The 24544-nt window shown below is 40.0% G+C and overlaps 2 protein-coding genes across 2 annotated transcripts in view; one reads left to right on the top strand and one right to left on the bottom strand.

The window, feature by feature from the left end:
* The window catches only part of LOC101900654 (LIM/homeobox protein Lhx4), a 182236-nt gene that overhangs the window by 97566 nt on the left and 60126 nt on the right, over positions 1-24544 (top strand). The gene's annotated exons all lie outside the window — the stretch shown is intronic.
* Positions 9600-22801, bottom strand: LOC101888637 (uncharacterized). Its single transcript, XM_020035445.2, has 3 exons — positions 22564-22801; positions 10585-10743; positions 9600-10518 (listed from the first exon to the last, which is right to left on the bottom strand). The coding sequence occupies exons 1-3, from the start codon at positions 22793-22795 to the stop codon at positions 9644-9646; spliced, it is 1266 nt and encodes a 421-aa protein (XP_019891004.2). The 5' UTR covers positions 22796-22801; the 3' UTR covers positions 9600-9643.

The raw sequence follows: 24544 nt of genomic DNA, 5'->3' as shown, positions 1-24544 counted from the left end.
TCTTCTGTCTATGAAAGACCTCTTATGACCCCTTTTTTAGCAAACAAATATCCTTTCTTATCGCCCACTTATTATCATTAAAATGTTAACATTTGTGTGTTATTCCGTGCACCGAGCAAAATCACTCATTACTGCAATTGCCCAATACCGGAGCTGAGGTGCTGCTTCAGTCGTCCACTTACCCCACAACCCCTACTTGAAACTAATGGCTGACACAAGGTACTTATTTCCGTATTGTATAATTATAATTTTTAGTACATTTAAGCACTTTGTCCCTATTGAATAATCAATAAGGGGCGAGGAGGCGTGTGGAAAGGGTGAACCACAGAGGAAGGGTATCGAACGAGTGGGGGAGAAGAGGCAAGTATTTGCACGTTATCACATGAAATCATCTCCAGACCTAGACCAAATATCAACAGACAAGTCATGGTAATCTAAAATACAAATAAGCACCCATACAAACACACACCTGTAAACAATGACCACTACCATGAACAGCAACAACAACAACAACATCGGACGTCCCATAAGTAACTCTTCAATCAATTATTGAAGAAATATTACAAAGCGAACGTCCGACCAGTGCCCGGAATTTGAAGCTTTTATTTGTTTAATTCATTGTCATTGTGTCCACGGCCCGTCATAAAATAATGGACGCGTCGCGTTTTGCGGTGGCCAGGCCAGGACTGAAAGAGTTTCAACATTTGTTTAACGTTCGCTCGGTCCATTTGTTTGTTTGTCTGTCTGTCTATTTCGTTGTGGCACTATTTAGAGTGGCATAACCATTAAATTGGAATTATGCAATTCAAAGTGCCAGGGCTTTAATATCTGATATTAACTTGATGACTTTTTTTTCCACCATACCAACCAACCACCACCCACCTACTCCACTTCAAACCCCCCCCCTCTCTTTGGTTAGAGTAATATATAAGCCATTAGTTTTTGCTTTTTTTATTGATTGAATGGGTTGAAACATAGGGTTGTCAAGGGGGAATATGAAGGACTACAAAAGAGAAAAGAAATGAGAACCGGAAGGATTTCAATAGAAGACCAGAAGGTCTTCTCGTTGAAGGCCAGAAGGTCTTCTCGTAGAAGGTCTGAAGGTCTTCTCATAGAAGGCCAGAAGGTCTTCTCATAGAAGGCCAGAAGATCTTCTCATAAAAGCCAGAACAAGAAGGCCTTCTCATAGAAGGCCAGAAGGTCTTCGCATGGAAGAGCTGAAGAAGGTCTTCGCACAGAAGATCTGAAGAAGGTCTTTGCATAGAATAACTGAAGAAGGTCTTCTCATAGAAGAGCTGGAGAGGTCTTCTCATAGAAGAGCTGGAGAGGTCTTCTCATAGAAGAGCTGGAGAGGTCTTCTCATAGAAGAGCTGGAGAGGTCTTCTCATAGAAGAGCTGGAGAGGTCTTCTCATAGAAGAGCTGGAGAGGTCTTCTCATAGAAGAGCTGGAGAGGTCTTCTCATAGAAGAGCTGGAGAGGTCTTCTCATAGAAGAGCTGGAGAGGTCTTCTCATAGAAGAGCTCAAGGTCTTCTCATAGAAGAGCTCAAGGTCTTCTCATAGAAGAGCTCAAGGTCTTCTCATAGAAGAGCTCAAGGTCTTCTCATAGAAGAGCTCAAGGTCTTCTCATAGAAGAGCTCAAGGTCTTCTCATAGAAGAGCTCAAGGTCTTCTCATAGAGGAGCTCAAGGTCTTCTCATAGAGGAGCTCAAGGTCTTCTCATAGAACAGCCACAAGGGCTTCTCATAGAACAGCCACAAGGGCTTCTCATAAAAGGCCAGAAGGTCTTCTCATAGAAGACCTGGAGGAGGTGTTCTCATAGAAGACCTGTGGAGGTGTTCTCATAGAAGACCTGTGGAGGTGTTCTCATAGAAGACCTGTGGAGGTGTTCTTATAGAAGACCTCTGGAGGTCTTCTCATAGAATACCTGTGGAGGTCTTCTCATAGAATACCTATGGAGGTCTTCTCATAGAAGACATGTTGCGGTCTTCTCATAGCAGACATGTTTGCGGTCTTCTCATAGAAGACCTGGAGGTGTGCTTATAGAATCTTAGAATACCTGGAGATCTTGTCCTTGACCTTCTCTTGAAATCCAACTGGTACATTCTTCCTGGTCCTCTGGGCATCATAAATCCTTTCCAGCACGGAAGCCCTATAACTAAACAAAAAATGACGAGAAATGTATTTGTGCGGTTGTTTGTGGTATTCACTTCGATATGGATGGATTTATGCGGTTTGAATATTCAACAATAATGGCAACAACAACAACAAAATATTCATATTTACGGATATTGAACACCATTAACAGTGAGCACGCGACCACTTCACTCCATCCCACACCACCATCGAGGGGAGGACATGAGGAAACCGGCAACTAAAAGCTAAATGGTTTTGCGTGTGTTGCAACAACACGAACTCATGAGTATGTTCGTATGTCGGTCGGTGTGTGTGTGAGGTCGCGATGTTCGTTTGTGCCACTAAATTATGGATGGCCGGTTTGTTTAGCCATTTGCGCTGCTGCTCCTCATAACTAAAAGCCTGAGCCCTTTTTAATGGCCACGTTGCGTTTCTGGTGTTACATTTATTTTATTGTTGTAATTCTCTGCTGTTTTTTATTTATGTGTAGTTTTTGGTTTTGCTGTCCCGCAGCGTAAAAAAGGCTAGCCAACATTCATCGGAGCTTTGTGAAATAAAGGGGCAATAATGCATTCGTACCCCACAACTGGCATTTTGTGTTTGAAGGACTTTTTGAACTTTTTAACACCTCGCCATATGTTGGTGTAGTCGGAGGAAGGGGGTAGGGGAAAGTTTCGAAGAGAAAAATATTCTTTAAAAAATCCGCGTTTGATGGTCTGATGGTCCTTGAAAAATATTCTTTTAAGAATCCACGTTTGGTGGTCTGATGGGCTCTAAAAAAATATATTCTTTAAAAAATCCACGTTTGGTGGTCTGATGGTCCTTGAAAAAATATTCTTGAAAAAATCCACGTTTGTTGGTCTGATGGTCCTTGAAAAAATACTCTTTAAAAAATCCACGTTTGGTGGTCTGATGGTCCTTGAAAAAATATTCTTGAAAAAGAATATTTTTGGTCTGATGGTCCTTGAAAAATATTCTTGAAAAAATCCACGTTTGTTGGTCTGATGGTCCTTGAAAAAATATTCTTTAAAAAATCCACGTTTGGTGGTCTGATGGTCCTTGAAAAAATACTCTTTAAAAAATCCACGTTTGGTGGTCTGATGGTCCTTGAAAAAATATTCGTTAAAAAATCCACGTTTGGTGGTCTGATGGTCCTTGAAAAAATATTCTTTAAAAAATCCACGTTTGGTGGTCTGATGGTCCTTGAAAAAATACTCTTTAAAAAATCCACGTTTGGTGGTCTGATGGTCCTTGAAAAAATATTCTTTAAAAAATCCACGTTTCTTGGTCAGGTTCTTACAGGTCCTTCAAAAAACAATCTTTATATAATCCAACCATCTTGGCATTCAGATCCTTGAACAAATATTCTTTCAAAAAATCCACTTTTATTGTGCCACGAGGAATTACGATTAATTTGGGTTTTTAAGCCCCGACTGTCGAGTAACTGGCTTCTGAGTCCAATAATGTAAAGTTGCTGACTCCGTGGGCACTACTGCATAATGCAGAATTGATGGCCTTTAAGGCCACTACTTTTAAGATCTGAAGGAAACATAGCTTCTGAGGCCACTGGCTGGCTGGATAGCATCTGTTCTCCGAGCCCATGAATGACGATTAATTCGCTTTTAAAGCCCCTACTGTCGAATACCTGGCTTCTAAATCCACTATTGTAATGTACCTGTCTCTAAGGGCATTACTACATAATAGCTGACCTCTGAGGGAACTACTGCAGATTTGGTGGCCTTTAAGGCCACTACTTTCTAGATCGGAAGAGAAGTTAGCTTCTGAGGCCACTTCTGTGGAGTAACTGGCCTTTGAGGGCATTACATTTTAGCAGCACAATTTGAGGTCCCTGAATTTGAGAAGTTACCCTCTGAGGCTACTACTTTGGAGTATCTGTCCTTGATGCCAAAACTTTTGAAATCTGACCCTGATTAGATAACTTCTGAAGTCACTTCTGGGGAGCAGAAGTGGCCACTACTGTGGAGTAGTTAAACTTTGAGGTTACTACTTCCGAGTATATGATTTTTACGACCTTAAGAGCCTTACTTTTGAGTACATGGTCAGTGAGGCCAATACTTTTGAGTCGTTGGTCTTTGAGGGGCTAACATCTGAGGTCATTATTTTCGAGTATATGGCATCTAAGGCCACTGCTGACAATTAGCTGATGTAGATTAGCTTGACTTGGAGATAATTGCTATAGAGTAGCTGACTTTTGGGTCCACTTATTTCGAGTAAATCGCTTTGAGGTCACAAATTTCGAGTAGATGTCCCTTGGCAAAAACGTTCAAAATCTAAAGAGTAGACATTTTCTGAAGTCACTTCTGAGGAGTAGCTGGGCTAAGGTCACTACTTTCGAGTAGCTGATCTCTGAAGCCACTTCTTTCCACAAGCTGATGCAACTACCTTTGAGTAGCTGGACTCTGCGGCCATTTCTACGAGTAGCTCGCCTTTAAGGTTACAACTTTCGAGATCTATAGAGATGATTGCTGCTGAGCTCACATTTGTGAAGCAGGTAGCCTCTTAGGCCACTATTGTGGAGTAGTTAACCTTTGAGGCTACAACCTTCGAGTAGATGGTCACTACTATCGAATGGCTGGCCTTAAGAGCTCTACTTTTCAGTATCTGGCCTCCGAGGGAAATACTTTTCAGTAGCTGACCTTTGAGGTCGAGTATTTGCTCCTTGAGGTCACTTCTTTCGAATGGCTGGCCTATAGAGCCCTTTTTTCAAATAGCTGGCTTCTGAGGTCTCTGAAGGCAATGCTTATGCTGCTGTATAGTTACTGGAAATTGAGTCCAATTTCGAGATCTATAGGGAAAATATCTGCTGAGCTCACTTTTGTGAAGCAGGTAGCCTCTTAGGCCACAACTGCGGAGTAATTGACATTTGAGGCTACTACCTTCAGCTAGATGGCCTTTGAGTTCACTACTTTCGAATGGCTGGCCTTAAGAGCTCTACATTTAAGTAGCTGGCCTCCGAGGGAAATGCTTTCAATTATCCGAACTCTGAGGTCGAGTATCTTCTCCTTGAGGTCTATATGTCGAGTGGCTGACCTCTGGAGCCCTATTTTTAAATAGCTGGCTTCTGAGGTCTCTGAAGGCAATGCTATAGAGTTGCTGGATTTTGAGTCCAATACTGCAGAGTAGATAGTGCCACGGACTACTGCTGAAGAGTAGCTGGCCGCTACTCTGTTGCTGCTGTTGTTTCTCGGGATACTGCTGTAGAGTATCCGACTTTTCAGAACAGCATTGCAGAGTACATGGCTTTTGAGTCCACCACTGTTGAATATGTGACCTCCAGGGCCAATGTTGTCGAATATTTGTCCTTTAAGGACTCTATAGTGGAAAAGTTGATCTTAGTGTCAGATTTTACAGATTAGTTGGCCTTTGAGTCTCCTTATATAGAGTAACTAGCCTTCACTATAAGTAACAAGCCCGTTGAGGCCATTTCCTTCGAGTAGCTGAAATCATGACACTTTTAGTCATTCCTTTTTATATTAAGTTTCTGCAAAAAGGATTTGCTCAAACATTTCACGTCCAAATGCATGTCCTTCGAACATCATCGTTGCTTTCATTCAATTCTAATGACATTCAAATCCACAAACGGAACAGTTGTAGGCGTCATAATTTGTGCAATGGTTGGGCCGGCATACAACTATTGTCACAAACATTTTGTTGTTGTATATCAGCAGCAGTAGTAGTTGTTGTTGTTAGTGCTATTCATTTTTTATGGCGTTTGAATTAATTGAGCACGCGCCAACACTTTGTTGCCATTTAGTTAAATACACACCATGGAATTTAGTTCCCCCTCTCCCCCTCTCCCCCTTCTCCTATCATGGTTAATGTCATGCGGAATTAGGAATACATTTTGGTGGCAGGAAAGTCCTTCAAATGAAGTGGCCACCCTTGGATTGGTGTTGGCGGGGGTGATAGTCATGTTGCCTCATTGCAAACTAAAAAATGTTCTGTCTTATCAGAGGATATTATCTAATTAGAGGCTGTTAGTACAACCAGAATGCTCGAATTATGACAAAGCCAGCTATTGTTATGGCCCAAAACAAACAAACCAAAAGACACAACGAAAGGCAAAACTTTAAGCCATTAAGTCCATTATGGCCATGAAATGGAATAGAGAAACGCTCACGCAGAGCCCAAAAGCAAACGGCTACAACTCGAAATATTTTGTGGCCTTTATTTTGGGCAACTTCAAATGTTTTTCAAATGAGCCGCACCAAAATAAAACTGCTGTGAAAAGAAATTTCATTGCGGTCTTCTTAGCCGGCAATTTGTCTGTCATTATCCTGCCTTGGCCTTAATCATTTCGCCTTGATGACCAACAATTGTTGGCTGTCATTAAAGATGTTGGAAATTATTCCCATTTTATTTGCCTATAATTTTTTTTGGGGGAAAAATAGAGATAAAACTTTTTGTTTGGATGGCTATTTTTGGTGAAATAAATGCGGCAATGAGATGTGTTCTTTGAGGGATTTATATTTTCTCATTGGCCACGAGGAGTTTGGGATGATTAAAATTCAATTGGGTAACAGAAAATAAACTTCAAGGATAAGGAATGGGAAATCTAGGACATCCTCATGTGACAGCTACTTCACAGTGGCCTAACAGTTCGGTTACTCTACAGTGGTGTCCTCTAGAGATAGTTACTCGACCGCAGAGGCCTCTGGAGACAGCTACTCCACAGTAGAGACCTTGAGGCTAGCCACTAGAAAGCAGATGCCTCTGGGGAAAGCTGTTCCACTGTAAAGGTCTAAAGGCAAACTAATCAAAAATAGTTGCCTCAAAAGCGTGTTACTCGACGTAGAGGCTACATAGGCCAACTATTCGTAGGTAGTGGTTTCAGAGCGCAGTTACCGGAAATTGATGACCTCTGGAGACAGCTACTCCACAGTAAAGGCCTCGGAGGCCAGGCGTTCGAAAGTAGAGGCCTTTGGAGACAGCCACTCCACAGTGGAGGCCTCTTGGCTAGCCATCGAAAATAGATGCCTCTAGGGAAAGCTTTTCCACTGTAGAGTTCCAAAGGCAAACTAATCAAAAGTAGTTGTCTCAGAGGCGAGTTACTCAAGAGTAGAGGCTTCAAACGCCAACTATTCGAAGGTAGTGGCCTCAGAGCGCAGTTATTGGAAATTGATAACGTTTGGAGACATCTACTCCACAGTAGAGGGGTCGGAGGCCAGTCGCTTGAAAGTAGATGCCTTTAAGGAAAGATGTTCCACTCAGTGGTCTCAGAGCCGAGTTACTCGAGAGTAGTGGCTTCAAAGACCAACTATTCGACGGTACTGGCCTCAAAGACCGACTATTCGTGACTAGTGACTTCTGAATCCAGCCACTCGAAAATAGTGGCCTCCAAAGGCAGTTACTGGAAAGTAGATGCCTCTGGGGAAAACTGCTCCACTGTAGAGGTCCAGAGGCAAAGTAATCGAAAGTAGCTGCATCAAAGGCGAACTACTCGAGAGTAGTGGCTTCAGAGCCGAGTTACTCGAGAGCCAGTCAGTCGCTTGAAAGTAGATGCCTTTAGGGAAAGCTGTTCCACTCAGTGGTCTCAGAGCCGAGTTACTCGAGAGTAGTGGTCTCAAAGGCCAACTCTTCGAATGTAATAACCTCAAAGACCGACTATTCATAGCTAGTGCTTTCGGAGTCCAACAACTCGACAGTAAAGCCCTCAAAGGCCAACCGCTTGAAAGTAGATGCCTCTAGGGAAGGATGCTTCTTGAGGTCCAGAGACCAAGTAATCGAAAATAGTTGTCTCAAAGGCAAGCTAATCGAGAGTAGTGGCCTCAGAAGAGAGCTACTCGAAAGTAGTGGTCTCAAAGACCGCCTATTCATGACTAGTGACCTCTGAGTCCAGCCACTCGAAAGTAGTTGTCACAAGATACTCGAAAGTATTGATTAAAATAAGTGGCCTCGGAAGCCACATACTCGGAAGTAGTGGTCTCAGGTCCTGCTACTCGAAATTAGTGGCCAGTTATCGAAAGTAGTGGCTTCAGACACCTGTTTCTCGACAACAGTGGCCTCAGAGACCAGTTACTCGAAAGTACTAGTGTCAAAGACGAGCTACCTGAAAGTAGTGGCCTCAGCGGCCACCTGCTCAAAATAAGTGGTCTCAAAAGGACAGCTACTCGAAAGTAATGGACTCAGAGAGTAGCTACATGAAAGGACTGGTTTCAGAGGCGAGCTAATTAAAAGTGGTGGCTTCTGGGGCCAGATATGCGAAGGTAGTGGCCTCAGACGCCAACTACTCGAATGTAGAGGTCTCAGAGGGCAACAACTCAAAAGTATTAGCATCAAGGGCCAGCTACTCAAAAGTAGTGACCTCAACGGGCAGCTATTCAAAAACAGTAGTCTCAAAAGGCAGCTACTTTAAAATATCATCCTCAAAGGCGAGCTCCTCAACAGTATTGGCCTCAAAGGCGAACTTCTAGAAAGTAGTGGTCTCAAAAGACGGAACCTTGACAGCGGTGTCCTCAGAGGCCAGCTACTCAAAAGTAGTGATGTCAAAGACGAGTTTCTGAAAAATACTGGCGTCAAACTACTCGAAAGTATTGCCCTCAAAGACAAGATTCTCCAAAGTAGAGACCTCAGAGGACAGCTACTTCAAAGTAATGGCCTCAAATGCCAAAAGCAAGCTCCTTAAAAGTATTGTGCTCAAAAAGCAACTACTCGTTCGTAGCAACCTCGAAGGTAAAGCCACTCTCCTCCTCCAAGTGGCTTAAAAGCCGAGCTACTTGTAAGGTGAGCTTCTCAAAAGTAGTGGCTTCAAAGGTAAACTACTCGAATGTAGTTTTTTTTTAAAGGGAGGTCCTCGAAAGTTGTCAGCAACTCAAAAGAAGTGGTCTCAGAAGAAAGTTGTGATCTCAGAGGCCATCTACACGAAAGTAGAGGCGTCAGAGGGCAGGTACTTAAAAGTAGTGGCTTCAAAGGTCAGCTACTCGAAATTAGTAACCTCAAAGCCAGCTACTCGAAATTTGAAGTTTCAAAAGCCTGATCCTTGGCAGTGATCAGTAACTCAAAAGAAGTGGCCTCACAGGAAAGGTACTCAAAATTGGTTACCTCAGAGGCCAGGTTATCAAAAGTTGTAGCCTCCGAGGTCAACTCTTCGAAAGTAACGACCTAAAATACCAGCTTCTCTAAAGTAGTGGCTTGAAAGGTCTGATCCTCGAAAATAGTAACTTTCAAGTCCAGCTACTGAAAATTGGTGACCTCAAATGCCATCTACTCAAAAATAGTGGCCTCAAAAACTTACTGCTTAGAAACAGGGCTTCAAAGGTTAATTACTCGAAAGTATCGAACTCAGAATCGAGCTACTCGACAGTGTGGTCTTTAAAGGCCAGCTTCTGTGGAATTGTGACCTCAGAGGCTAGCAGCGAGGGCCTTAGAAGGCTTCTACTCTACTTAAGGTGATCAGGGGCCAGTTTCTCTCGAATTTGTAAGACAAAAATAAAAAAACAAAAATATTTCCTAAATTCTACAGTCTTTTATTCAACGTCACATTTCAGTCTCACAATATCGGGCAACCATTTTGTGAATATGACAAATAAAATCCTCGATTCGATATATCGAAATCCTCATTCCCATCGGTGTTGACGAACAACACAAAGGGTTTTGTTGAACTTGTTGTCGGCACCAGACCTAGGCCACAAAACCGATCGCTGGGCAACGCCGCACCATTTTGCGTCGGGTTGGGTATAACAATAAAATCCGTCGTACACTCTTGACTCTGGACGGCCTCGGTGGCCAGCAGCGAAGGATCCACGGCACCCACATCATTGGTAAGTGTAAAAGAATAGGCATCCGAATCCACCTGTGACCATGTTATGGAACATTTATTCGCTCCCATTCGTATGCAAATGCCGTACTGGTGATTGGCAATTTGTCGTGTGCCCGGAACTCCAATAGAATTTGTCAATGAATTGGGCGCCGAAACGTAATTAAAACTTTGCACCGTACCACTTTCCTCCATATAGTATTGTAGACATCCCGAGGGGGCTTGGGTGGGTGAGGCACATGCCAGTTGGGTTATTTGAAATTGCCAATGGCGATTAAAGGTATATCCTGCCGATGTGGCAATCGATATGGTAATCGGTGAATCCCCATTGAAGTCCACATAAACATGTTGTCCCGAATTTTCACCACATATCGCTGGCACCCGTGATGATCCGCCGGTGATTTGTAGAGAATCTGTCACACAAAATCCATCACCATTTGGTGGAGCCAGCGACAGTGAGAGGAAATCTATTCTCAGCTGGCAAATATTTGAATCACAGGGTTGTACGACAATTGTACACCGGCCACCGCCACCATAGGTACCCGGATATCCGGAATTATAGAAATAGGTGTTGTTGTATTGGGTCGTGGCGCCACAGGTTTTTTGATCTGAAAGGTAAATATGGAGAGAGATTAGTAGGGTTCGTTGGGTATAAACATCTTCTTGAGACTTACAAATACAACACACCGCCTGATTGGTTATTGTTGAACATCCTCCCGCCGACACACCACCATTGTCACTACATTCTCCCCGCACCATACAGGTGCCATAGAGATTATTCTTCCCAGTACACACTTCATTCTGAAAACGTCCTATGGTATAAAAAGGAAACCCTGAAAAGAATAAAAAAAGAAAAATAAAAGTTAATTTAAATGACATTTAAATATTAATATTTAAAATAAGGCTGTTCCCCACATTGGGCGCCATAAGCACGAAAACATGAAAAATTCTAAGAAAAGTAGTGGCCTCAAAAGCTAGCTTCTCAAGTAGTTACCCCAGAGGCCAGCTACTCTCATTCAGTGGAAGTAGAAGGTACTTTGCAGTTGTGGCCTCAGAGGTCAACTACTTAATTCCCCATGTTGGGCGCCACAATAATAGAGACGAGAAAAATAGGAATAAATGTAGTGCAATTGGTTTTGATAAAAACTTATTTTTCTCTAACAACTCACATCAAAGATGCCAGATCATCTGCTTAACTGTTTGCGGGACCTGCAGCATTTGGTTGTCATAAAAAGCCATTTGTCAGAAGTGCTCAAGCCAAAGGAGAAATAATTATAAAAAAGTGCTCTTCGAGCGACAGGACAAAAGTGATAACATAAACTGACATGGGAGGCAGGGATTCGAATATAGGTCCTCGTCAATCGATGGAAAAATTTGCGATCCTTTCTTGCCTTTTCTGAGGACAAATACTCAACAGTAGAGGCCTCAGAGGTAAGTTGATACACTGTTTTTGTCCGACCAGGCTAGTTACTGTACCGGCTAATTTACAGTTGTCTGTTACACTAATTCTGGAAGCCTGGGATTCGAACCAAAAACCTCACCGACTAACATAAAAAAACCGAAGGTCATAGCGTTAAATTCCACAATCTTTTTGTAGAGCTTGCGAACTAGGAGCCAGATGTAAGTCATAAATAGGAACAAATGCTACAATTGTGTATGTGAACATTGAAATAGGGATCTATAGTCTGACTTTGGACCAACTGGCACGACAGTTTCCAAAAAAAAAATGTGATTTAGAATAGCATAGAGGTTTTGAATATTGGGCTTTTACTACCGTTTAACGTTTAGTATTTTTGTATTTTAATGCTATTCCCCAGGTCATAATAGCTCATACAGGCTGAGGTAAAAAGACTGCCACCAACTTCAGACTGCTGTCATTTCTTAGCCACTCGTCCGACAGTTGTTAAAATTATTCCAGTGACAGCTCATTATATTGTTTACAAGCGGCGTTCAAAAGCATTTTGGTGAGATTTTTCTAGAAAAAAAGTTATTCGTGATGGAATTCAAGCGTGTTAGGGTGATTTCTTTACATTTGGCTGGAAACCACAAGTGGCTATCGTTAGAGCACTCCAGCAAAGTCAAATGCGAATAAATCTCTTATATCTCGTGCCATCACTCGTTATCTCCGGGATACTGGTAGCGTAGCCCGATGAAGCGACTTGATCGAAACCCGCGTCGCAGTGGCCGCAAAATTGCTCGAGAACTGAACATATCGATCGACTTAAATTTCCATTCGGCAAATACTGAGAAATGAACTCAGGGTACAGCCATTGCAATTCCAAAAATGCAAGAACTTACACCGCAACAGAAGGAAAATAGACTCAAAAGAGCTAAAGAGTTGCTTCGCTTGGCGGAAATTGGTGAACTGCCGAATTTGGTTTTCTCTCTCTCCGATGAGAAAACATTCGGCGTCCGGCAGTTTGTAAACAAACAAAATGATGGTGTCTATTGCCAAAGAAGTCAGCTGAGAATGTGCACCTTCGGTTGGCCACCAGAACTCAAGCGCCGGTCATGGTGATGGTGTGGGCCATCATAACAGCCGATGGTTGCTCTCCGCTCGTATAAATCGACCATGACTTCAGAATAAATGCGGAATATTATTGCGAAAATATTCTGGAGGATGAATTAAAGCCTTGGACACGCAAACATTTTGGCCTCAGTTCTTGGACATTCCAAAAGGACGCACTCAGCCCGCGCCCCCCAAGAATGTTTACAAAATGAGGATCCTCGCTTCATTTCCAGCGCACAATGGCCACCAAAAACTCCGCATACCAATCCGTTGGACTAATGTGTCTGGAGTATTTTGGAAAGCAAGGTTGGCACAAAGAAATACCAAATTGTCGAGCACTTCAAGCAAGCGCATTGCCGGGAATGGGCTAAAATACCGCAGGGCAACAGTCGAGCAGCATGTGACGGTTTCATTGACCGTTTGAAGGCCATAATTCGTGTCAAAGGTGACCAATTCGAACAAATCTAAATTTATTCTAAAATGTGATGCTATATCCTACATTTTTTGCTTTCAAAAAAATTCAATAAAATTAAATATAAAAATTTAAAAATTATGACCTTTGACTTTGTTGCAGTTTTTTTTTATCTCACCCTGTATGTCCTTCCTGACACACCTTGGTGGGGGGAATAAAATCCACTCTATGATGGTCTGAATGACTCTCACGATAACACCCAAGCAGGGAGTGCAACAAAAGCATATGTCTTGTATAGCGTGCCGGAAAGACCTTCACCTCCTCATGTAGATGGTCCACAGGTGTCATGAGGAGCTAGCCTATCCTAGTTCACAGGATAGCATTCTGGCAGATCTGGATATTCTTCCAATAAGTAGCACTTATATACCCAGATTACATTGGGACCGCATAGCTGACCACAGACCGATCTACCGCGTTATAAGATATCGACAAGATCTTCTTGCGCGCACACCATGGAGTGCTGCCGGCTTACTTTTCATTTGTGTCTGATAACTGTGGCTTGTGCGGACGACTTGTTCATGCAGTCAAATGTGATTCCTAGGATCTTGGGGTACCTCTGGTCGTTATTAAATTTTAACACTGTGACCGAATCTGGGATGTTGTTTTTTCGAGTCAATTCGGTGTCGTAGATATCTTTCATTTAGTTTTCGGTGGAAACTGGTCTTTTTAAGGTTGCTCTTTGGCTAGAAAGCCTAAAAGAGGCCGTCTATGGTCGAAGGATCTATGGCAAAAGAAGTCAGACAGAAGTCGTTTTGAGTGAGTAACAATTTGAAATGTCCTTTATGTCAAGAAGACATTCTGTATGAGAACAAAACTTCGCAAGATCTTCTTACTTATGAGAAACTTTAGAGATCCTTTTTATTACCGAAAAGATCTGTAGAAAGGCTCCAAGACCCCTCCTTTCTGAAAAAAAGATTTTAAATAAACCTTTAAGATATCTTTTCTTTGAGCGGTTTCTGAATAAAAAAATCAGAAAATTCAAAAAAAATTAATAGTCCAAAATTGTGTTTGCCTATGAGGTCCATATATTCGGAAAGTACTCCCCGAGATTTTTTATTTGAGCAGCAGCGTAACCCCAAGAATACTCGCCGAGACCTTTCATTTGAGCATCATCGTAACTCCAAATATACAACCCGATACCTTTCATTGGAGCGCCGCCTTAATCCCGCTTTAATTCGAATTCTTATACTTTACTCATTACTCTCTTCTATCTCTCTCTCTCTCTTTAATAACTATTTCTGAACTCGAGTAAAATTCGCTCGGTTTGTGTCTTCGCTTATTACCTTCTCGGACATATTTTCAACGTTGATTTTGGAGAATAATGTTGAAGCCATTCAAAAGTGGGTCGTACCATGTTCGAGATGAAAGACATTTTTAGATTTGGAGTCCTATAGGACTCTTATATCTCATATTATTCAAAAATTTCGGATGCATAGTTGGCATTTTTTGACCCTTTGTGAGGTAGGTAACAGAAGGAGTGGTCCGCTATACTCTACCTGTATACCAGATTTTGTAATGGTAACAATATTGATAGAATATTTTATGTGTGTTTTAGATATTCCAAATTCGGAACCCTTGTGGAGGAGGTATTCGCAGGAGTAGTCCGATCTTTTTCATTCTCGCACCTGATCTTGCGGTTGCCCATCTCCGAATTCGATCTATGATTGACAAAAATATTACGATATACCAAGTTTGAACCAAATCGAATACTCCCTTCGAGAGTTATTGTGCGCATCAGCTAGCCAGCCAGCCAGACAGACGAACGGACGGACGGCCATCGCTAGATCCGCTGAAAGAGACCTAGGGTGTAAAATCGTTTTTCGACTTGGCACGTTTTGGCCGTATCAAATGATATATATCCTCTCTAACCATATGGCTGTAATAAAGAGGGCTATAATAAAGATTCTGAATGGGTACGGGACAAATTGTTCTAATGCATTTCATTCTGCAGAGCCCATACCGAGTTGTTCAGCGGAGAAATCTTCCAGAATATTATCTAATCAAATAACTTCAATTCCATTCTCTTAAAAAAATTCCAATAAAATCGAATTTTCTTTTTTTTTGGGTCAAAGTCAGCTTCCGAAATAACTGTACATTTTTGAGGGCCCACATAACATCACGATTGTTTGTCTTGGGACATTTATTTTTAGAACTGGCGAACGAGATTAATTCGTTAACATGTGCGATTTACTATTGGACTGACGTAAATGAAGTCATGAAATTTCCCCATCCCCTAGGCCGGTGCTGAAGGGGTAGGCTGGCCTACCGATTAGACCTGGCGTGTGATTCACTTTCACTTGGAAAACTGTGTGATTATGGGTCCGATCGTGGTCTATCAATTAGTGCGGCACGAGCAGCCACTGTATACTTAACTGGATTTTTGGGGAGAAATTGAAGGCAATATGCCTTGGTTAACACGTAACGTATAGCGTCGTGGTTCTAGTTCGAACAGGTTGTATGAGCCGAACGGCAGTTGACATGTGTAAATTGTTTGTTTTTTTTTTTTTTGTAATAGGAAATGTTAGAAATCCATGGAAACTTGAATTGAATCTTAGTGACAATGTCGTAGTTTTTTTTTATGGGCAGCCTTGTCTGGCAAAGTAATTTATGAAAATCTGAATGGTCTGCATTAATTTAGTTAGGAGCTTTATACTATATTTGGTTTCTGTTTAGGGCATAGCTGCTAATTTGAGGTCACACGTGGGGACGGCACGTGTGGTGCGTGCACAATGGGAAAATAATTTTGTATTGATTTTCTTTTTTGTCCAAACATTTTTCTTTTAGAGTTATGATCGAACAGTTGTTGGGGAAGGTTTTGAAATAGATTTTTTTTTTGTTGTTCCAAAATGGTCAGGCTTTATCCCTTTATTGTTGTTTTTATAAAAACAACGTTTGTTTATTAGTGGAGAACGATGTCTGGGATATTCTCCCCAGAAGTTATTTTAAAAATAACTTTTTTCTTTGTAAATACACAGTACACTACGTTCCCAAGTGGTGAATTTTTATATGTTTCTATTACTATTTCGACAATTAGGAATCCATTTTCTCTAAATTTGATTTCAACTGGGATATCTTAATGGAAAAGAGTTCATTGCGAATATCCTTATTCTCTTTAAAAGTCAGATGGCATCTAGACTAGAATTATATAGTCATATAATTCAATCCGAATTGTTTTCAGGAATAACGTGTGATTTTTTGCTTGATGGTAATGCCGATGGTGTGCAGTTTCGAATATTTTTGTGACACAGGTAATGCATACACCTTACAGAGTTTTGATGGGAACCTGACAGACATACGATTGCTAAAGGTGCCAACAAAAATATGGCTGGTATTACCAGTAATGGCAACTATACAGGATGAGATAAAAACAAGTTAAAAAGCAGTAAGTTCGGCCGGGCCGAACTTTGAATACACTCCACCATTTGGAACAAATTTGGAAATTTTCAAAAAATAAAATCCATAAAAAATTCTGTTAAAATTTTAAAAATACCGTATAAAGCCGTTAGATTGGAGTCTATACGACGTAGACCTACATAGGCATTGTTTGTCATAAGCCACTTCCATATTCAAATTCCAAACTTGAAATAAACGGAGAATAGCTAAAATCATCCAAATATCGTATATATTGAGGTACCGGAGCTGTGCGAAGACCTGGACCAGCATTGACAATTTTGTGTCACAGGCTATATCATCCACTACGAACATCAAATACGACATCTCAATCAATTTCGATGGGTATTGTACCTAAACTCACCAAAATACCGAATATAGGGAGGTACTGATATATGGGGCCTATACGAATACCTGGACCTGCATAGACAATTTTCTGTCACAGACTGTATTTCTCATTACGAACTCTAAATACGTAATTTGAAACAATTCCGCTGAATAATAATGCTAAAATCATCAAAATACCGAATATCGGGAGGTACCGTTATATGGGACCTATACAAGGACCTGGACCTGCATAGACAATTTTCTGCCTTAGGTTGTACTATCCATTTCGAGCTTCAAATACCAAATTTGAAACAATACTGGTGAATAATGACGCTAAAATCATCAAAATACCGAATATCGAGAGGTACCGTTATATGGGGGCTATACGAAAACGTGGACCTGTCACAGGCTGTAGTACCGATTTCGAACTTCAAATATCAAAAATATATATATTTTGTTGGGTGTGACATGAGTATTTCGAGGAGTTACAAACGGAATGACAAAGTTCATATACCCTACATAGTATGGTGGAGGGTATAAAAACTGCAACAAAATCAAACGACATAAATTTTATTGTTATTTTTTTTTTTAAATTTAAATGAAAGCAATAAATGTCGGAAATAGCATCAAATTTTAGAATAAATTTAGATTTGTTCGAATTGGTCACCTTTGGCACGAATTATGGTCTTCAAAAGGAAAATGAAACAGTCACACGCTGCCCGAATGTTGCTCTGCGGTATTTTGGCCCATTTCCGGCGAAGCGCTTGCTTGAGGTGATCGACACTTTGGTATTTTTTAGTGCCAACCTTGCTTTCCAAAATACTCAGGACACAATACGGTCCAACGGATTGATATCTGGAGATTTTCGTGGCAATTGTGCGCTGGAAATGAAGCAAGGAACCTCATTTTGTAACCATTCCTGGGTGGCACGTGCTGAGTGCGTCCTCTTGGAATGTCCAAGGTCTGCGGCCAAAATATTTGCGTGTCCAAGGCTTTAATAAACCCTTCAGAATATTTTCGCCATAATATTCGGCATTTATTCTGATGCCATCACGTTCGATTAATACGAGCGGAGAGCGACCATCGGCTGTTATGGCGGCCCATACCAACACCTAGGCTGGCGCTTGAGTTCTGGTGGACAACCGAAGATGCACATTTTCAGCTGACCTCTTTGGCAAAGTAAACACGATCATTTTGTTTGTCTACAAACTGCCGGACAACGAATGTTTTCTCATCGGACGAAAACCAAATTCGGTAGTTCAACACTTTCGGCCGAGCGACGCAACTCTTTAGCTCTTCCGAATCTATTTTCTTCATGTTGCTGTGTAAGTTCTTGCACTTTTTGGAATTTCAGTGGCTTTACCCCGAGCTCATTTTTCAGTATTTGCCGAATTGAATATTGCGATATGTTCAGCTCACGAGCCAATTTTCGGCCAATGCAAGGTGGGTTTCGTTCGAAGTCGTTTCTTTACTTTTCGAACCATTTCTGCTGATGTTGCTGTTTTCTTCCGTCCACTTCCTTGACGTCGGGCTACGCTACCAGTATCACGATAATGAGCGATGGCACGAGACACAAAAGATTTATTCGTATTTAAATGCTGGAGTGCTCTAACGATAGCCACTTGTGGTTTTCTAGCCAAATATGAAGAAATCACACTATCACGCTTGAATACCATCAGGAATAACTTTTTTTCTGGAAAATTCTCACCAAAATGCTTTTGTACGCTTGTAAACAATAGAATGAGCTGTCACTGGAATAATTTTAACAGCTGTCGGACTAGTGACTTAGAAACAACAGCAGTCTGAATTTGATCCCAGTATTTTCATCTCACCGTGTATATCATCTGTATTACCAGTATCTTAAAAATAATGACGACTACATACCCTCTGTATTACCAGTAAGCTGAAATGTGGCGATTTCCTTCCTCTAAATTTAGAATTGAAAATAGCTCAAGTTTATCACATTAAGTAATGATTATCAGCGGTGGTTCGAATCTCCATGAGAGCAAACCAAGGAAAATAAGTTAAATAGGATCAGTCGGGTTTGCCGACAGATATTAACCGCCAGCCTGGAGTTATGATTATTCTAACAGTTGGACCTTTATGGGGGGAGGTTTCGAAGCAGTTTGCCAATATTGTCCAATTCGTATCTGACCTAAGTCTGATATAAATATTACAACGTGCCACATATCGTTTACTTCCCATACTTTATATGAGCAAATGTGCAAAAGTTTGGAAAATCTGAAAATATACGTCAGGTGCCAGATATGGCGGACCGAAATATTCCACTTCATCTAATACAGATAAAAAAATATTGGTATCTGTAAAATTTTTAGGTAATCGAACATTTATATCCAATTTTATAGGAACTCATAAATTCCGATTCCTGGTTAAGACAAATATTCAGGTATAGCAAGCTGTATAGAATCGCCGACTTGTTTCACAATTTATGACATATATAAGTATTGGAAATTGTGACCCTTTGTGGATGAGGTACCAGAAGGGGTTGGCAGATATCTACCAGTTTCAGAAGAGATTTTGCGTTGGCAAAAATGTTTGTATGTGTGAAATTTGAAGAGAGTTGGACGCTTATTCCGCTATCTTTGGGCGTTTTGTTTTTCAAAATGTTGAATGCGCCGGTATATCCCATTTTCACAGCAAATCTTGTGTTAGTACAAATAATAGGATGTGTGAAATATGAAGAGAACCGGATGCTTATTTCGAATTTTATGATCGTTTTGTTTATTCATAATTCTGAACCTTTGTTGGGGGAAATACCAGAAGAAATAGTCCGATCTCTACCATTTTTATAACATATGGAAAAGTTGAGATGTGCCAAGTCTGTATGGAATCGAATATTATATCGCGTTAAATGAGCTTCAAGGATATTCAAATTTGTTTACCCTTTGTGGGGGAGAGGTACCAGAAGGAGCGGACCTGTATATTCCATCTTCCCAGCAGATTTTGTGTTACTAGAGATAATTGTATTCGTGAAATTTGAAGAGTATCGGATGCTTATTTCGGATTTTATGATCGTTTTGATTATTCCAAATGTTGACCCTTTGTGGGGGAGGTACCAGAAGAAATGGTCCGATCTCCTCCATTTTTTTTACAGATCTTGTGTTGATGGAAATATTGAGATGTACAAAGTTTTAATGGAATTGAATGTTATTTTCGTGTTTTATTAGCTTCATGAACATTCAAAATTTTGACCCTTTGTGGGTGAGGAACCAGAAGAAATGGTCCGATCTCTACCGTCTTTATAACATATCTTGTGTTGATGGAAATATTGAGATGTACCAAGTCTGAATGGAATCCGATGTTAATTTCGCGTTTTATGAGTTTCATGAATATTCAAAATTTTGACCCTTTGTGGGGAAGGTACCAAAAATAGCTGACCTCCATATTCCATCTTCACACCACATCTTGGGTTAATAAAAATATTGTGGTCTGTGTAATTTGGAGACAATCGGACTCTTATATAACATTTTATAAGAGCTACAATTATTCATAATGTTGAACCTTTATGGGAGAGGTACTTGTTGTTGGAGTAGACCGATATTGTCCATTCTCGCACCTGAATATTAGGATTTGCAAAGTTCGTAGGATTAACCTTTCTCTTTCTGTGCAGTATTTTTTTTTTTTTTTTAGAAAAAAATTCTGTAGAAGGTAATAGAAGAATTGGAGGATTTGGTCCAAACATGGTACAATATAATATTAATAAAAATTAGATTGAGTTCCGATCAGTTCACCGGTTCATTTAACTCATAAAAAGAGAAATAATCGTCGAATTTTATTCTAACTGTATGACTTCCGAACGACTCTTTTTGATGGCTCCTCCACAAAGGTTCAAAAAATATCGCAATGAAATCATAAACAATGGAAACAAGTTAAAGAACAGTAAGATCGGCCGGGTTGGAGTTTGAATACCTTCCAGCATTTAGAACTAATTTGGAAAAAATAGAAACCAATAAAAATTCTGTTAAAATCCTAAAAATACCGAATACAGGGACGTCTCCGTTATTTTGGAGCCCATACGAAGATGTGGATCTGCATAGGCCATTTTCTTTCATAGGCTGTAGTACCTGTTACGAAGTACATATACGAAATTTTAAACAATTCCGGTGAATAATGTCGCTGAAATCATCCAAATACCGAATATAGGGCGGTACCGATATAATGTGGCTATACCAAGTGCTGGACCTGCATAGGCAATTTTCTGTCACAGGCGGTAGTATCTGTTACGAACTGCATAAACGAAATTTGAAACAGTTTCGGAGAAATACCGAATAACGGCAAAATACCGAAAAGAGGGAGGAACCGTTATATGGGGGCTATACGAAAACCTGGACATTCAAGGACAATTTTTTGTCATAGGAACTTCAAATACGAAATTTGAAACAATTCCGGAGAATAATGTCGCAAAAATCATCAAAATATAGAATCTAGGGAGGTACCGTTATATGCGGGGTATTCGAAGACGTAGGTTTAAGTATCCATTACGAACTGTAAATACGAACTTTATAACAATTCCGGTTAATGTTATAACTAAAATTGTCAAAATACAGAATATAGAGAGAGAACGATATATGGGGGCTATACGAAGACCTGAACCTGAAAAGACAATTTTCTGTCATAGGTTGAAGAATCCATTACGAACTTTAAATGAAAAAAATTTAAAGCAATTACAGTGAATAATGTCGCTGAAATCATAAAAAAACCGAATACCGGGGTCATGCCTCTTTACGAACTTAACCTGCCTACTGGCAATATATACCTATGTGGAAAATTTTAGCTATCTATCTCAATTCGTTCGGAAGATAGCCTGATTACAACAGAGAGACAGACGGACATCGCTAAATCGACATTGTTGAGTCTGAGGTGAGTATTTCGAGAAGTTACAAACGGAATGACAAAGTTAGTATACCCTCCAGACTATGGTGGAGGGTATAAAAACCAGCGAGCATTAATTGGTTTTGTAGATGCTAATGCCATGAACCTGAAAATTGGTTAAACAGTTCTCATCCTTGCTTTTAGTTACTGACCAATCCCTTAGCCATATTCATGACATGATACAAATAAGCAGAATTTATAAATCTCCGCTTGAAACAGCAACGTAGCCCCGCTAACATATTCTCTTCAATATAAAATATAAACATACGTTCTGAGTTTATTCTGGCACTCATTTTGAAAGTTCCAAACAACATTTTTGGCGGAAAATTTTGTATTTTTTTCCTCTTCGCTGGAAAATTTTAAATATTTCCGATGTTATCATTTGTTAAGCAAGCCAGCTTTGAAAATATCTTGAAAATAACTTGATATCCATGGTAATTATTTATGTTTGCTCTACAGACGTAATAGTCACGTTGTCCGCTGTATTCGGGGTTGTTTAATATGCAGATGAGCTTCAGCTGAGTTTTTTCAAAATTATTTGTTGATAAAATTTCACCACACCCCCCGGCTACCATGTGTGAGGGGGACTAGGAAAACTTATCAATCTCCTTGTTGTTTTTGTTGTAATTTCACATCATCATTATTTTGCAATTGAAAGTAATTTCAATTCACTTTCGCTGCTGGAGCGTGCGACCCACTTTGGAAAAAATGTCAATGTTGACAATGAACCAATTTTCGGTTCAAGTGTTTGCGTTTTTTTTCTTCTTCTTCTTCTTCTTCTTCTTCTTCTTCTACATCTACATCATCTTCGTTCTTTTCATTTTCATCAGGCTATTATATTTTTGTTTATTTCGATAAGCTATTAGAGGCTTGGATCGGTGTTACGACAAGCTTACAATGATTCTGTGGCGCTTCCAAAGGGAAATATTTAACACTTGTTGTTGTGGAGAGAAGAGAGAGCGAGAGAGATCGGTGGGGATCGAGAGAGTAAGAGTGAGGAGTATGTCTCTCAATTATTTTTATTAATGAAATTTTCAAAATTACAAAAAATTATTTACTCACAACGCGCTTTTCTTGAATTCGTCGTTGTTGTTGTAGCTGTTGATGTTGTTTCCATAGCTTTCGTATATTTTGATGCTGAAGACGGCGGATAAGTTTTCTCAATTGTTTGATTTTCCCTGATATTTTCACTATTTCCTTTTGGCAATGTTACATTTCGACACAACACTTCTGAGTTATTCAATAAAACAATGATCAGCACTAGGGCGCCACTCATCGACCTCAGAACAGCCATGGTTTTTCTTTTTCGATTTTTTTTTTAAATTAAATTTTTTTGGGACTTTATTTTTCTTCGTAACCGAAAGAAATTTTGAAAATTTTCTTTTCACGTCAACGAAAAGACGTTCGATCGACTCAACTGTTCGCTCTCAAGACTCGATTATCACTGAAAATTTCGGTAAATAAAGTTGGTCTTATTCTGATCTTTCGACACAAATACCGTGAAGGTGTTAATTGGTAAACGACATGCACCATTCAACTTTCTTTCGTTGGGACAGTGGTTGCGAAAAGCGGAGATATGTGAAGCTAAAAAAGCCAGAAGATCACGAAAAATGATTGTAGATGAAATTGGAGATACTCAGATAAAGGAAAAAGGAAAGAAGGTTTGAAAGACTCCTCATAGAGTAGCCAAAGGGATTTCTATTCGGCCTTAGAGAAGTGGAAGTCCTTATTATAGGGAACCTCAATGTGTTCTACTGTGGGACATTCTCATAGGAAACCTGAAAGTCTTTGAAAAGTAGACCAAAATATCTTCATTTGAAGGACTTTCTTGTAAGGCACCTAAGAGACTTAATATGAAGGATCAGATTATATATTTATCTAGGTCGTGGAGGTCATTGACCTGAAGGTCTACTTATGGAGAATCAGATGGTCTTTCTAGAGAACAATTAATAGTTTTGAAATAGATGATCGAAAGGTCTTCCCATAGAATGCAAAAATATACCCCTATTGCAGTGGACCTAGAAGCTTTCGTATGGGGTAAAAGAAGATTTTCCACAGAAGACTTATATTTCTCTTATAGAAGACTCAAAAGTTTTCTCATAGGTAAAATTTTAAAGAAGACCCAAAATAGAAAATTCCTGAGGGTATTCTTTGTAGGATCTTCTTACAGAAGCTCTGAAGATGTTCCTATAATGGTACCTTAACTCCATTATCGGAATATTTTCTTCTTCTTATGGAGGGGTTAAAATCTTCTTATAGACGACCAGAATTCGTGTATTCTTAAAGAGACTGGGTTTTTTTGAGGACCGCTTAGATAGCCTGGAGGTCTTCTTAGAGATGTCTTCTTAATGAGAATTTGACAGTTTTCTAATGGAGAAACTAAAGAACTTCTAATTGAGGCTCTGAATCTGAATCGCTTCTTAAAGAAGCCCTTAATGTTTCTTTATAGAGGGCCTAGAGGGGTTCTTACAGAGCACCAAAAATATATTTTTTCCTAGTGAAATGAAAATCTTTTTTCAAAAGACCTTAAATTTCTTTTCTCAAATAAGACCTTAAGATGATCTGAAGATCCACTCCCAAATGGCCATAAGGCCTCTCAAAAAGAAAGGAAGGAAACCGCAAAGGACCTTATAGATAGATTAGATATAAGCTCACCTGAAAGTGACCTTAAGGAAAACCTGAATATATTCATGGGGGACCCAATGGTCTCCTTCTTGACAAATTGAAGATTTTTTTATTGAGTGCCAGAAAGTTTCTATAAAAAACCAAAAAGTTGTCATACAAAGGACTTTAAGGTCTTCTTCTAGGGATCTTATGATATTTTTTAAAGACCTTATGTTTTCAGATTGTATTGTGTATTGTAATTTATTGTTCTTGTTGCAAATTTTGGAACTAAACAACCTTAGGGACCAGTTAGTTATTGAAAGTTGGAAAACCTTCTTATAAGTTCCTGGAGATCCTCTTCTCATAAAGGTTAATTTTGTAGAGGAACTTTTACGTCTTTCTTAGGAACCGTACGATTTTCTTATGGAGTAGATGAAGG

The sequence above is a fragment of the Musca domestica genome, unplaced genomic scaffold (genome assembly GCF_030504385.1).
Source record: "Musca domestica strain aabys unplaced genomic scaffold, Musca_domestica.polishedcontigs.V.1.1 32, whole genome shotgun sequence".
Taxonomy (NCBI): Eukaryota; Metazoa; Arthropoda; class Insecta; order Diptera; family Muscidae; genus Musca; species Musca domestica.
This window is presented reverse-complemented; position numbering and strand designations above follow the sequence as displayed.

What these genes read in the sequence shown, in the direction of transcription:
- LOC101888637 (XM_020035445.2), bottom strand. Translation starts at nt 22,795, where the DNA reads ATGGCTGTTCTGAGGTCGATGAGTGGCGCCCTAGTGCTGATCATTGTT. An exon ending in GAATTCAAGAAAAGCGCGTT is followed by an intron (nt 10,744 to 22,563) that starts GTGAGTAAATAA and finishes TATTCTTTTCAG; the next exon opens with GGTTTCCTTTTTATACCATA. An exon ending in TCAGGCGGTGTGTTGTATTT is followed by an intron (nt 10,519 to 10,584) that starts GTAAGTCTCAAG and finishes TTTACCTTTCAG; the next exon opens with ATCAAAAAACCTGTGGCGCC.